Genomic DNA, 16,022 nt, shown 5'->3' with positions numbered 1-16,022 from the left:
GACTACCACCCCCCCAATAAAGCACCCAATTAATATGTACAAGCACTAAGTGGGGACCCTGTAAAGGGACCTTGGCTTTATACAACTTTTTTAAATGGGACACCTTGAAATGACATGAATGATCATTAAACCCTGATGCTCCATTTTGATAGCATTTGGGATGTGAAGGCAGATGAATTCCGAAAGGAACCTGAATAAATAACTTAATGCTTATCGTAGAGCTGTCAAGCGCTCACGCTTTTTAACATAAAATGAGAGGGGATGTGTAGGCACTCTGTGGAATCATAGGCCATATAATAACCAAATACGGAGTTGAGCTTTGGGGTTCTGTGGAACCTTTCCAATTATAAGAGCATAAACCATGAACATTTAAATTAGCTTTAGGGCACCATGGGCTAATAAATCACCCACCAAGCTGCTTGTTATCCTTTCTTATTCTGTCATTTGTGGCAGTCAGTCTATTCAGGCTTCACCCCAGGTGCCAGAACCTCACCAGTGGCATACCTGGGCTAACTCCTCAAGTATTTTCCTTAAGTGGCATTCTTCAGAGGCTGAAAGCCTTACAATATAGTACCTGACCATATAGTATATTGAGGGTTTGCCTTGCAAACTGGTGAGAAGGGGCCCAAAGAGCGTCCACAAAGGTGAAACCTCTAGCCTTTGGTTATATTAAATTCTTGAAGGGCCTATCGATTGAATGTTGTCACAATTCTCACCCACACCTCGCAGAGGGACATTTTGTTCAGTGGGGCTGTTGCATTTCTAGTTTTGTCAGCATGCAACCATTTATACATCTTAGCATTTTGATGTTAACAAGCACAGCCAATTCACAGGTCTTGTCCGACTCCCAAAGCCTATCCCATTGATTAATGTTGGGAAATCTTTCAGTTACTAAAACATTTGCAGCATTATTTTCTTTTGTGACACGTGAAGATTTGTATTGAATATTGCCTCCAAACTTTGATCCTCATAAGTGCTAATTCAAGATGCATTGTGATGTTTCAATTTTAACTGTTGAATAACACACAGTAGTTTAATACACTAGAGTGACATGTGTTGCATATCTTTTGGGTGCTTGGTATAGGGCCAGAATGTATAGGGATAAGTGAGATGGTGACATGTGTTCCATAACTTTTGGGTGCTTGGTATAGGGCCAGAATGTATAGGGATAAGTGAGATGGCGACATGTGTTCCATAACTTTTGGGTGCTTGGTATAGGGCCAGAATGTATAGGGATAAGTGAGATGGCACTTGTCCATCTATCTCCCCCATATTGACATTTGTACTTGGATTTTTATAGGAACAGCTCAAGATGAAGGAGCAGTCCATGCGGAAACAGGAACAAGAAATGGAAAGTCTGACGTTCCGAAATCAGCAGCTTGCAAAGCGGGTGGAGTTACTACAGGAGGAGCTTGCAGCAACAGAAACTAAGGGCAAAAAAAGCAAGGTGTGATATATATGTATATATTGCATATTCGGAAAAGGTGGCTGTCAAGCCCACCAAAGAAACAATTAATTTGCACTAACTTTTATTATTTTCACATCACTTTTAATGTTTGTACCATGTTCATTAATGTAATTTAGTTTCCTTTGTAAAATAGTAGTTGAAAATTATTTGTGTGTATACATCAGCATTGTTTTTGTACCCTTTCCTCCATTCTTCAGTATAACTTACCTAGTAATAAATCTGCTAAGATCACTTGTTAAGCAGTCATAATAGCAGACAGATACAAGACCAGTGGCACAGTAATCAATGATGTAGCCTTGCAAAATCATTCCACAAGTTCAAGTGGCAAGACTCTCTTACTCCATGATCTAGCTACAAAAGCACAGCATCAACACTTGGGGGGGCCGCTGCTTAAACCCCGCCTCACCATGCCTACAGCTCACAAGATGGCTGTACTTGCAACACCTGCCAGTTCCTATCTCTGCATTGGCCCCTCAAGCTTACGTTTTCCGACCCATACCTCTTTTATTTATTTGCGCTTTTTACAGGTTCATGAAAACCGGTAGTAGGACATTTCAGAGAAGCACCCTCACCCATTACCCAGAAATAGTAATTGTCTACTGCTTGACTTAGGACCCTGTAAACACTGGTCTGCTGTTAAGCACATCCAATAGCCACATTCGGGACCAATCCTACTCGAGTATCCTCCTTCAACAAGATCGTTCAATGGTAGACCGTCAATTTCATCTCTAGACTTCACTTGCGACTTTCTGACCATAAATATCTACAATTTGGATAGTTAATGATCCAAACCTGAAAACCTTCCACTACAATTTCCACAGGCTTGAGTAAACCATACAGGAGGTCTGAAGGAACAGCCTCTGCAACCATCAAGCCAGCAGCGTAACTCAGATCTTTCAAAATGACTTTAGTTTCATGGATCTACCGTAGGCCACACAGTTGGGTCTCTTTCCACATACATTTATTTTGGGATCAGTACAATGGTGGGTCAATAAATGGGTTGTAAAAGAAAAGTAAACTAGAGGTTAGGTTGATCAGGATAGCTCTCCAACAATATCAGACCACTTCCCATGTTTTCTTTCAAGGTGGTTGACAACATCACTGTGTCCTACAAAAGAAAGCATAATAAAATGGTCTGACAACTTTTGCGAAGCTCAGGTTCGTGGTCACTTCTGCCAACTCATCGACTTTCCACCACTTGCTCGTCCCATGGTTACCAATCACAGACTCTAGATTCAACCTACTTCCCTCTACCACACTGATCCGCTTTTGGGCAACATAGCCTTTTCTCCACACGTCCTCTTGTCTCTTCTTCTGCTCCGTTCACCCTCCTCCTATCTGAAATAGATGTTTTTTCCATTCTCCTCTCCTGATATTCTAACTCTCCTTTCCGCTTCCACTCTCGACTTTTTCTCTTGCTATTTTCCCTCTCCTCTTCTTGCTCCACTCTCCTCGAGGTATTCCTCCTCATTTCTTCTACTTACACTCTCACTCTCCACACCTCTTCCCAACTCCTGGTGTCTGGCTCTCATGTAAAAACTTTACTCTTATGTACGTGATTTACCTGGTCCCCTGGGTCTAACAGGCTTCAGGTGTGTTTGTCTGTGCAATTTCTATCCTGATTGGTTAGCTGTGCTACTTCTGAATAGCTCCCTGGGATCCGCCTCCACTTTACATGACTGCGCTATGCGAGCTGATAACACCACCTCCACCATCTTGATGTCTGTTTGTGCTGTGAGGAAGGATTCTACAAACACGGATGTCTGCACTATGATTTAGTTCCTTAAAGGGAAATCCCCATTTTGTGGCAAGCCCCGCCTTCCTCTCTGGGGCTGGTGGGGTTAGTCATTTGACCCTGGTCCAGCATCCCAATGCGCGTGGCCGCAACTTTCACCTCGGGCCATCCCAATCGTCACACAAGGGACAAGTGGGGAACTTCTCCACCCTAAACTATCGGCGCCCTGGACAATGACCATGCTTCTTACCAATGGTACTGTACCAATATTGCAGGCAATAATACCCAGAAAACTCTTCAAGCATACCAACAAATAAACATGCTGCAACTCTTGCATATCTACATAACACCCACTGTTGATTCAACCTGCTCCTATCACGTGCATGCTCTCTATCAATGCTTTTAAACACACACCCATCCACATCTATCATTTTAATGGATCTCAAAATTCACAACACTTTTTGTGGGTGTTCTGTCCACATCATTGCAAGATTTGTAATCAAATATCCTTGATCTGATCTTGTGCAACTCCCAATACTTCATCGCCATTACTGTGACTCACTCTTCAGGATCTGACTATGCTAAACTCCATCCAGATAACTTGAGTTACTTTCAAGAACAGGCATGAAGGCAAAGGCGTAAGTGTATCAGTCATGGCTCCGTGCATTGTAAGGGAATCCAGATCGCAACCTATCTACATATCCAATCTAATACCAGTTTACTGATCTTTTAGAAGAATCCAAAATAACTGCATTAATACAATATCTGCATCAACATTTATTTATTTTATTAGAAATCAATGCATATAACTAATTGAATACAAGAACTACACTGAGTAAGATAAAAGAACGTAATCAATTAAAACACTTCTTGTCATTTAAAAACCCCCTTAAGATCATTCAGTGCTTAAAAAACAGTTGTAAATATCGTGTGGAACCCCAAAGTGCCATCCTCCCACTCTGTTAGCCCCAAGACTTTACAGGAAGGATTGTCGATCAGCACCTAAATCCCACAGACCTGGTTCGAACACTTGCCTGGCAGAAGTGTGAATACACTTCATCTGTGAAGGGCATTGAGAACTGAGAGGAAACTCTGCAACAAAGGAGCTTCAGAGCTGATAGTATCAATTTTTACACCAGGCCCCTCCATTTTAGAGGCACCACAACAAAGGCCCCTCCTAGTAGCCACCCTACCCGTGTTGTTGGAGCTGAAGCCTGTGCAGAACTCTCTACCTTGACTTAAATGTACAAAGACCTTCATGCAATAGCAAAGAAAAGCAGTAGCTGGAATCCTTTGGGGGAAATTCTCAGAGCAGGACATGTAGTGAGTTCACTGGTCCAGGGTTTTCACCTGAAATGCTCTGTTAGACAGCAGACCCAAGTGCAGTTGCAAAGACGCAGCTTGACCCCTCTTTTGGCATTGTATCTTCATACAAGCCTGTAATTGTCCTCTCCTCTGCTGCATCTGGCCGGATGTCAGGAATGATTTTCATTTTGCTGCTTTCCCTCCATAGATATTTAAGGCCCAGCCCCCAACTTGTTTGCTTTTGTTTTTTAATCTGTCCTAACTTTTGAAGGCAAGTAAAGCATTTTTGCTTTACATACTTTGCTTAGCTCATATATTTTGGGGGCGCTGATCCGTCCCTATGGCTATCGGTAGAGGTGACTCTGGCCTTCATTGGGAAATGCCTTGTTTTACACTGCACACATCACCTTACAGTGAGTGTTTTCGGGGTATTTTGGATCCTTTTCTAACTTTATGGTTACTTGCAAGATGTGTCCAGGATGGGCAGTTTTTTGTACTTTCTCACATGCACTTTTTCAATTTAACAAGAAGTAAAAGATAACATAAACAGTATACCAAATCAAATAACAAATCACAGTGAGGAAGAGGTATTGCTGAAAAGTAGCGACGCATATATGAGAAGAAATGAGCAGACCCAAACATCAATGATTTGCAGCCATATGAAACAAATGTGTATAGAACTTGCCTCATGATAGCGTCTGATATTCTCACCAGTAATGGTTCTTATTTACAATAATGAAAAATCCCCCATTGGTGGGGGACTTGTGGGCTACAATCATTTGAAGTTGCAAAGGTTACAAAGGGACTCCATAGGCGCTGATACTTAGTGAGCAAGACAGAAAGGGTGGCAGTAATCCTCTCCATGGCACAGATACACCAAATCTTGTCCTACCACATGTTAAGGGAGGGAGGCCCCATCTTTCTCCAATATTGGGCAATGGATAACTTGGCTGCATTAAGCATGTGTTTAGTCGGTACTGAGTGGGGAGCCCTAATTGTAAAGATCTCTTGGTCATCACGACCCCCAGCAAAATCACAAGGGGATCCAGGGTGAGTTGAATACTTACAATCTGGTGGATTAAGGTAACAACCGCCGCCCCGTAGGGCTTCATGGGCACTGCCACCAGATAAGTGCCATGGATCCGATCACCGCACACACCCTCTCCAGCAATGAGGGGAAACTAGTCGATACATAGTATGTAAACTGCCTGGTGTGAGGTACCAATGGTAGAGAATCTTGTAAGTATTTTCATCTATAGTGTTACATGTGGATGCCCTAAAGGCCCTCCTCCAAACAGTTTTCCATGATGTGTTTGAAATCATTCGACCCAAATACTTCTCCCAGATTTTCATGTACATCTCCGTCCCTTCACCCATTTCCTCAATCAATAACTAATATATGTTGGAGACCTTGTGGCAGGAAAGACTGAAAAGACTTTTGGCCTCTTCATCCCCCTCCCCTAGTCTCGTTGTGGGACACCCAATACCTAAGTTGCATGTAATGAAACATATCAGATTTTGGCAATACAAAGATTGTCTTACATTGCTCAAAAGTGAGAGGGATCCCTCCATTATACAATCGGTCCAGGTCCCAAAGCCCCCTTCCTGCCAATGAGGGAAATCCCTACCAGTCATACATGGTGTGAACAGAGGATTGTGAAAGACCAACGTCTGAGGTGAAGGATAGGTGGTAAATTGGTATTTATGATTCGTCTTATCCCAGTAAGCCAACATGGTCAAAGTAGAGGCTAGCAGACGGTGCCTATGAGGCCGGCACTTGGTTGAGAGCCAGGGTAGGCAAGCCAGGGGAATGCTGAGACATTCCTGCTGTTACTCCAACCAGCACTTAAGCAGCTGGGCATCTGAGAGCGACTATTACCGATATTTGCACAGCCAACAGATATTGTTCCTTAATAGGCACCACGACACCTCTGTCGTTTTGAACGAGTAAGGGCTCTCCTAGACATTCAGGGAGGTTTCCCCTGCCAGACAAAGTACCAGAGTTTAGATTGCAAAGTTCTAATAGCGGAAGAAGGGAGCAGTACCGGAAGGGCCAAAAAAGCCTAAAGTAATCAAGGTAGCACGTTCATTTTAATGCCAGTGCACCTACCAAAGCATGATATGTCGGTACATTTCCCACGCTCCAAGTCTTGCTAAAGATCACGAAAGAGAGCTGGATAATTATGCTAACAGAGAGTAGCATGTGAGTGAGTAAGATAGATTCCCAAATATTTAAGCTCATCTTGCTCCCATCGAAATGGATAAGCACCTTGCAAGGAGTGGAGGTCTGCTCGGGGCATCGAGAGTCGTTGATTTCATATAATTAATAGCGTACCCAGAGACCTGGAAAATGTCCAGCTCCCTAGTAATCGCTGACCGTGTGGACACAGGATCGGTCAGAATGAATATACTATCGTCTGCATAAATGGCCAATTTATGTATAGTTCCACCAGTACGGACTCCGGTAATTAAAGGGTTATTCCTTATACTTGTGGCCAGGAGATCAACAGCTAAGGCAAAAAAGAGTGGGGATAGGGGACAACCTTGCGTGTACCTCTGTAAATGGGGATCAGGGGAGAGAGCTTACGGTTCATCCTGATGGATTCAAATGGACAGGCGAAATTAGCAAAAATAACTTTAAAAGAAATTAGGGGCAAAGCCAAAGGTTCTTAATACTGTGGCCAGAGAGGACCAACTAATGCTATCAAAGGCTTTAATCGCGTCAAGCGATAAGAGAGCCATCAAAACTTTCTTCTTATTACACCAATCCACTTCATTAATCACCCTCCGAATGTTTTCCTGGGCCTGGCAGTCGAGGATGAAACCGTATTGGTCCAGTCCCACTAGCTAAGGAAGTAAAGGGGTGAGGCGGCAGGCTCAGATTTAAGAATAAATGCGCATGTCATAATGCAAGATCGCTATAGGACAATATGCCGAGAAATCTTGTGGGGTTTTTACGGGCTTAAGCAAAAGTTTGAGATAAGAACCAGCCATAGGAGAGGTCACTGAGCCGGTCACGGAGAAATTGTTAAACAGTCGTGTAAGCGGTGACACTAACTGAGCTACACATTTCTTATAGAAAGCTATGGAGAACCCATCGGGGCCCGGTGATTTGCCCAAAGGAAGAGCCCGGATGGCTTGTATGACTTCCTCCTCCTCAATCGGGGGATCAAGTTGTTGCCTATTGTCCTCTGCAAGTACCGGAAGAGACAAGTGTTGAAAGTATCGTTGCTGCTGCTCAGCGTCTAGATTTTCAGTCTGAAAAAGGCACTATAGTAATCGGTGAGAATGTTCAGTTTAGTTCCCTCATCAGAATCGAGTTTACCTCTGGGAGCCCTGAGACACCCAATATAATTCCTGGATTGAAGACGGCGCAATTTCCACGCCAGGGCACTGTTAGCCTTATTGCTCTTCGAATGATAAAACTGCTTAGTACGTAGAAGAGACTTGGTTGCCGCCCCGGTGAGCAGGGCCTCCAGCTCTCCTTTAATGTTCCTCAACTGGCAGTAAGTCCTCTGTGACCCTGTTATTTTATGTTCCCGCTCCAAAGCTTGGACCCGTGCCTCAAGAGTGGAGATTTGTGTATGCAATAATTTGCAATGTGCAGCAGACTAACTAATAAATTCACCCTTGATCACAGCTTAACATGCTTCCCACAATGAACCCAAGGAAACGTTGCCCGTATCATTGGGCTGGAAATATTGTATAATATGGTCCCTCACCTTCTCTTCAATAAGGGGGGTCCCGTAATAGTACATCAATAATACGCCACGGTGGGGGGCTGGGTTGATGAACCTGTCCCACTGAAAGCACAAGCATAACCAGGGCATGATCTGGGTGAACTGTACTCCCTATGGAAGCTTCAGAGACCGTATTCAACGAGGAGAGGGGGAAAAACATGTCAATCCTGGAATGACAGGCATGCACTTGGGAATAAAATGTGTAATCCCTATCGCCTAGATGTAAATGACGCCAGGAATACCCTAGGCCCTCGTCCCGATCCTCTTGAGAGATGGAAGCTGCTGAACGGTTACAGGCAGAGGAGGCCGGCGAGGTGTGATCCCTTACCAGATCCATCACAGCATTAAAATCGCCCTGAAGAAACAATTCACCATCTGTGAATTGAGCTATTGTTTTGAAAAAGGTGGTTAAAAAAGGAACAATGATTTAATTGGGGCCAAAGATAGCAAAACAAAAACGGGGGATCCCTTCAAAACCCCTGACAATCCCACATACCGCCTCTCCTTGTCTGTAAGCACCCGGTTCTGGACAAATGGTATTTTCGCATACAGCAATATAGCTATATCCCTTTGCTTAGTGCACCCAGTGGCATGTAAATTGGCGAGGGAATCTGTGAGAGGTCAGAGGCCATTCATCAGATTGCTTCAGATGGGTTTCCTGCAAAAGAACCACATTGAGATCACAGTGAGCAAGACGATGAAGTAACGCTTTGCTCTTAAAAGGGGAATTAAGCCCCTACGTATTAAGGGAAACATCTTAACAGACTGCGTCATGTATCACAAAGGTACACTTGAGATAGCTACCCCTAAAAATCATCCCGGGCAACACAGCTCCACCACATAGCAACCAAAAACAGGTCCTCCCTCCAAAATCAACATACCCACCGCCCCTTCCAAGAGGAGACCAACAAAAAAGGGCCACCCCATAGGAATCCACACAAACTACTAGCAAAGTTGTAGTTCTCCAGTTCTTTTGTTTGCCATCAGGCACAACAGTGCCGGCGCGACAGTCCCAAGCCGGTCTTTGCCGATCCGTGCCGCTCCATATGGCTGTTTTGCCGTTCGTTCACTTTGCAGTAAGCTCTTGTATTTTTGTTACTGCACCCCTTCCTTATTATGCATCCACTTGAAGCACTGGAGTTAGCTCGAGACAGTATGCGGACCAAGACGGTGGATAACTCTGCCTATATGACAAGGGCTGCATTGCGTCACACAGAGATTAGTAGGAGACACTTGAGCACTGCATTGCTCCCTGTTCAAACATTTAAAGGGCCCATGAACAAGGCGGAAAATATCTCTAGGGAGGCTGTTCAGAATGGCACTCTGGAGGATAAAGTCTTAAGCACTCCTGATCTTTCTAACATACAGGCCGCAGATTCAGTACAGGTTTGCAACAAGGCTTTTCTGCTAGTATTGCCACTTGTGGATAATGTTGGCAAGCTACGGATTCCTAGTCCGGGCTCATCTAAAGACACAAGGCAAAAAGCTGGAAAAAAATACAAACTGAATACCCTATTACCTAATACAATATCACTAGTCAAACATTCTACAGAAGTGGCCGATTACAGTATGGAAAATGATATTGATATTTTTGCCATAACTGAGACATGGCTCCATGAGGCAGCCGGACCCTCCATGATCCTGGCTACACCTAGTAACTATATCATGCGACCTAGGAATTGGCAGAGCCAAACTGGGGGAGGTGTGGCCTTCATTCACAAAACCAACCTAGATATCTGGGAAATGGATGTTACTAGCCCAGCTGGGTGTGATAACCTCCTCTAAAGGTACAGACTGAGGCCACAATAACAATTAACATCTTGAAACAGCTGTTTGCAATATAGAGACTTTGATGTACAATTCTTTGGACATAAGAAATTTTGTGAAATGGCCGACTACTTGAGCAAGTGTCCTGCGCCACACATACGTGATCAGTACTTACGTTTTCGATTAAATTTATGGCCCACAAGGGAGGTGATGGCCAGAAAAAGGATGATCCCAAAAGAAGTGAATTTTTGTCACTTTTGTTTGGATAGATCGCAAAGCGAGACATTGGAACATTGCATGTTAGCTTGCCTAATGCTAAATAGTAAACGGAAAATCTTTTTTAAGAAATTGATTGTCAAATATTGTGAAATGGAACCAAAAGAACTATGGCAACAAATCTTCAGTAGGATTAAACTGGCAGTTAGAGTGGCAATAGTCCGATTTTTTTTAATGCAATATATCCTAAAAATGCAAATGATGAACCATGAGATTGGATGCTTGAAGTTTATGGTAAAAGAGTTATTTGTTCTGTATTTTATTAATTGCCAAACCTACCTTTTTGATTATTTTTTTTATGAGATGTAAATAATTGAAATGAAATCATGATGTATGAAATTATGTTATATATTTGAAAGGTTGATTTTATCAACCAACCAAATAAAAAAAAAATAACATCTTCTTAATATATAGGCATCCTATATTAAAGGGTGATTTTATAACTTAAATGGGCAATTTGATACTTCCACTGATCAAACATTCCTCAAGATTCCTGCTGATGGGAGATTTTAAACTTTGGAAAGGAATTAAGAGTAATGCACAGACTGTAGAGCTGCTAACCAGCTTGTGCTTTCCCAATGTATTGATGAAGCCACTCACACAAAGGGTAATATACTGGACTGGATTGCCACATATAATATTGCACGAAGTAAACCCATGATTATGCCATGCCCATGGTCCAACCATTCTTTTGTCCACTGCTCTTTTTTATTTTTTTAACCATATTAAGCTTGCAGCAGTGGCCATAACATGGATCACTTTGAGAAATATGGGGAAGGTGAAGCCAGATAATATGCAGGCGTGGATTTTACCTTTTAATAAATGACCTACCCAACTTGCACACCTCTGAACAACTCACTTAATCTTATCAAGAGACCATAAAGAGGGCTATGAATTCCTTGGCCCTGCTTAAAACTAAACTGGTGGCTTAAAGAAACCTAATACGTGGTTCTCCCCTGAGTTGTAGGTTATTAGGACATGCAAAAGGAAATGTTTTTATGGAAACACTCACAATCAGATGGGGACAAATTAATATACAGCATGAATGCTAAAAAGTATAACCTGGAGTGATACAAGCAAAAAAAGGCACCTTCGAATCAAGAATAGAAAAGGCTCCATAAGATATTTTTTAATACAATTCTTAAGGAATTAGAAACACTCCTGGATAACATTCGAGAGTTGCCAGTCAAAGATAAAACGAGGCTGTGCCTCAATCTAGGATGCCATGATAAAGAAATTGGAGACTATAAAATGTAATATACAGAAGGACAGGTTAGGGACCGACTCTACGGCTACGATGCAATGTGATGGTCCTACAGCGGTGAAAGATACTCCACAATGGCAGGCAATCCCCACTTTCAATTTCAGAACGGTGACTGAAGGAGAACTATTTAAGCAACCTTAAACCTACGAATTCTAAGGGGGATATTTGCCCAGCCTTGTTGGTAAGGCTTGCTCAGAATCACTTCTCAGTACCCTGGCTAAAATTGTTAACACTTCGTTAAGTGAATGCCATGTGCCCCTGGATCTTAAAAACGCATGGATAACACAGTTATTAAAAAGCCTGCACTAGACCCAGATATACCAGGCAATTATAGACCTATCACCAACTATACCTTTTTGTTGAAGATCCTGGATAGGCTGGCCTATCAACAAATATCAGAACACCTGGCAAAACACAATGTCCATTGCATGCATGCATGTTGCATGCATATATCTCCTCCTCTTCCAAGATCACATAGAGTGTAATTGTTGAACAAGTATGACTGGAAAAAGAAAAAAAAAAAACATGACCAACACATGTGAGGCCCCAAAAGGAGGCCAGAAAAATCATAGCAATCTTTCCCCGTAAGGGAATGTAATCCGTGCAAGTTAAGGGGTAATGCGGCTCCTAAAGCAAAGGTTGGGAGGGCCAGCGGCTGACAAAAATCAAGCCAGTTCGGAATAGAAAGGTACTGGTCCCCAAATGTCAGGATAATGGGCAGCATCAAGACCCCCCCACATCTGCCAACCTAGACAAACGCGACCTCAATATGGGTCCCCATCACAGCGAAATGTGCTAACAAAAGAAAGCCGGCAGGTGTTCAAGTGGGGCTCTCCTCCCGATGTTGCTCAGGGGATTTCTGCTGCTTTTGCTGTTGCCTTTCGGGGCCTGTAGGCTTGCATGTCCATCGGGAGTGATCCACATGGCCTCCTGCGGTCTGGACCATCCTCTGATGAGAAAGCAGTTCCAAGCAGAGTATAAACGTCCTCTTGCAAGGAAACCTGACATGGAGCATTCTGGTATTCAAAGAGGAGGTTAAAGGGGAACCCCCCATCTGTAGGTAATATTGTGGTCACACAACCAATCAGTGACAGGGCACATCCCCCGCCTCTTCTGTAAAGTGAGTGGGGGGGGGGGGGGTCAAGTACTGAAAAATGGGAATCTTTGCGCCCCTAAAGGAGCATTCGGAAAATCCCCTGGCTTTCTTGATGATATCCTCTTTGACATGAAAAAAGTGAACTCTGGTGAGGACTTCTGGAAGATATCCATTGCTCTTCTGATATGGGGAGAAGACCCAGTGAGAACGATCAAGAATAATATCTGCAAACTGTTTACCAACACCATTTGATTGCTTGTTTTCCACAACCTCCAGGTTGATTTTTCGGGCATAATAGGTTCTTGGTTTGTGCTGACAGTGAGTTCCTTTGACTGCCAGCACATGTTCGGATGACAGATGCTTCGGGTTGGGACAGAGTATGGAGTGGGGGGAGAGGGTGGTTTTTGTTTTTGTTCAATGCTTAGGTTCGTAACAGGCTTGTGTGGGAACAACCATACATTCACTTACCCGAATCACGTCACATGTGTAAATGACACTGCCTACACACTGATGGATACGCAGAGACATTCATGGTATACACCCAGAATATGTTAGCGGCTAATAATGCCAGTAAGTCCCTTTAAGCTACTTACGTGGAATCTTAACGGTCTGGGATCGGGAAGTAAAGGACGTCTAGTCATCCAATTTCTCAACAGACACTCCCCTGACGTTGCCCTTCTCACTGAGACACATTTGGCTGACACAACATGTACCCCCTTTCGTAGAACGAATTATCGCACAGCAATACATGCAGGATTCTCTATGGGCTCCCTCGAGTACTGATCCTACTGCATAAATGCCTCACATGTGTATTGGCCTTGGTGGAAAAAGACCCCAGAGGCAGGTTCGTAAAGATACAGGGCATGATCGCCTCACCAGTAATCGCGGGAGATCTCATGGAGGACGTTATGGCTATAGTCTATAGTCGCGAAATACCGGCCTGATCTGTGGATCCTTGGTGGCGACTTAATGATGTTATGGACATTACATTGGACTACACTCACATTCGTGGACGGAACCCTAACACGCCCACAAAATTAGCGACCTGTGCGTCCCCTCTAGGCTTGTGTGATGTATGGAGAGAAATACACCCACAAGACCGCAACTACTCCTTCCACTCTGGGGCCCATGCCTCCCTATCTAGGCTTGATTATTTTTTTCTCCAGATTCCAGACATTTATAGGGTAACCACAGCGACACTTGCCTCGAGTCATTTGTGATCATTCACACGTTGTGATAGAGATAGATACAAACAGACCCGCTCCCCCCCATAGCGTGGAGACTACCGAGCTATTATCTTGGTTTCCCAGAGTTCATAGACCATATTCACAAGAAAACTCCAGAGTATTTTGATATGAATTCCACCACGGTCGAGAACCCAGAAATAATCTGGGAGGCCTATAAAACGGTACTCCGTGGAGAAATTATCTCCTGCATAGCCACCAAGAAGAAGCAACAGCTACAGAAAGTGTTAGAAGCGGAAAGAGAGGCAGATGAGTGGGAGGCAAAATATATACTCACCGGTACACCCAATTCGCACCGATCCCTCCAGAAAGCCAGGGAATGCCTCCGGATTATTGAGTAAGCTAATGCCAAACATGATCACTGGGAAGCGCGTGCGTGCATATATGAACATGGTGACAAAGCAGGTAAAATACTGGCTTGGCTAGAGAGAAGGGATGAGGGACACCGGCATGTTGGAGAAATCAAAACGACACCGAATGGGTTGGTTCAAAAGGACTGTGAAATAGCAGAAGCCTTTGTGGAATATTATGCCACGCTCTATCAGGGCCCGTCAAGCCCGACAAATCTTTCTATATTGGATGATATCACAATTCGCCAATTATCTGAAGCACAATGTACACAGCTGGACATTGATAGCACTGAAACAGAGATTGCAGAGGCTATCGCCCAACTACACTCCGGGAAAACACTGGGTCCTAACGGTCTTGCTGTAGAAACCTGGAAAGAATTGGGTGGGGAAAAAATGGCAGCCACCCTCCATAAGATGTTCCTCTACTGTAGAGATCAGGGTGTCCTGTCCCTTGCAGGATTGCAGGCAGTGATTCCCTCCTTTATTTATCCTGACCAATGTGGCTTTATGCCAAATAAATCAACATGCATGAATATACGACTCCTCCACCTACTTTTCGAGCGAATGACGGTCCTTAACGAACCCCTCGCTCTACTAGCCATTGACTTTGAAAAGGCATTTGACTCCGTACTGTGGGAGTCTTTGGGAAATTATGCGGCGAATGGGTTTCAGAGAGACCTTCCTGGGATGGGTCAGTTTACTATTTGAAGCCCCATAAGCAGAGGTCTGGGTCAATGGTTGGCCCTACAGGATCTTTTCGCTTTGCAGGAGAACGCGTCGGGGGTGCCCCCTAACCACCTTACAGTTTGCAATTACAATTCAGCCTTTAGCCCTATGGCTTTGCCAGACGACCACATGGAGGGGTTTCCGATGGCTGGATGGTGGAGAAGATGAGCTTTCTCATTACGCCTGCGACCTTCTGATATATCTGAGTTACCCGACCCGCTCTTGCCCAGTTGTTACGAAGATGTTGGAGCGATACAGTGTGTTCAGCGGATTGCGAGTCAACTGGGGTAAATCTGTCCTCTTCCCGGCTAAAGGTGGGGAACATGCGATCCCACCAGACTGCCATATCATATTGAGTGTGATTGTGCCCGCTATTTGGGTTTCCAGATCTCTCAGAATATATTGCTCGTAACCGAAACCCGACATTACCACATTTTTTGTACGTAATGCAAAATGCCCCTCTACGGATCCCTGACTCAGAATTTCACCGGGTAGATGGTCTCCTCTGGAAACTAATCTGGGGCGGGGGACACTCTTGCATCACCCTCAGTACACTACAGAGGGCAATTTAGGAGGGTGTGCATAGGATTACCGCAACTCCAGTCATATTATTGGGCGAGTAAAATGATGGTGATCAATGGTATGTTTCATGGTGACCAAGAACTACTTACTACACATTGGAGCCGAGATGCTAGGGCTGCAAAATATGTCGCCACTTATAAACCTTTACCAACCCCTCACTAGGACTTCCCCACAAACGATGACGACACACACTGCTATAGTATGGAAAAAAGGCACACAAACATATTGGATGGGAAAACAAGGTGTCCCTGATGCAACCCTTGTGGAACAACGGTAACCTTGCCGAAGTGGGCAAACTGCCGACCTGGCCGGGATGGGTAGAGGCCCGGATCACGGTGGTTGGGGACATCTTCACTGAGGGTAATATAACTCATTTTGAAAACTTGAAGCAGAGATTTGGACTCCCGGGAACAGAGCGCTATCATTACATGCAAATTGCCCATGCATTACTCAGGCATCTCCCCTCACT

The 16,022-nt window shown here is 44.1% G+C and overlaps 1 protein-coding gene across 2 annotated transcripts in view; it reads left to right on the top strand.

Annotated features, from left to right (window-relative positions):
• Positions 1 to 16,022, top strand: part of PPP1R21 (protein phosphatase 1 regulatory subunit 21) — a 1,307,116-nt gene that overhangs the window by 149,780 nt on the left and 1,141,314 nt on the right. For both annotated transcript variants that reach the window (XM_069608410.1, XM_069608409.1), the window contains exon 3: positions 1,301 to 1,447. In XM_069608410.1, the coding sequence (XP_069464511.1) occupies positions 1,301 to 1,447 (147 nt within the window). The remainder of the gene's footprint in view (positions 1 to 1,300; positions 1,448 to 16,022) is intronic.

The sequence above is a fragment of the Ambystoma mexicanum genome, chromosome 4q (assembly GCF_040938575.1).
Source record: "Ambystoma mexicanum isolate Mex_15411 chromosome 4q, UKY_AmexF1_1, whole genome shotgun sequence".
NCBI lineage: Eukaryota > Metazoa > Chordata > Amphibia > Caudata > Ambystomatidae > Ambystoma > Ambystoma mexicanum.
Note: the sequence above shows the minus strand (reverse complement) of the source record. Positions and strands in the feature narration are given on the sequence as shown.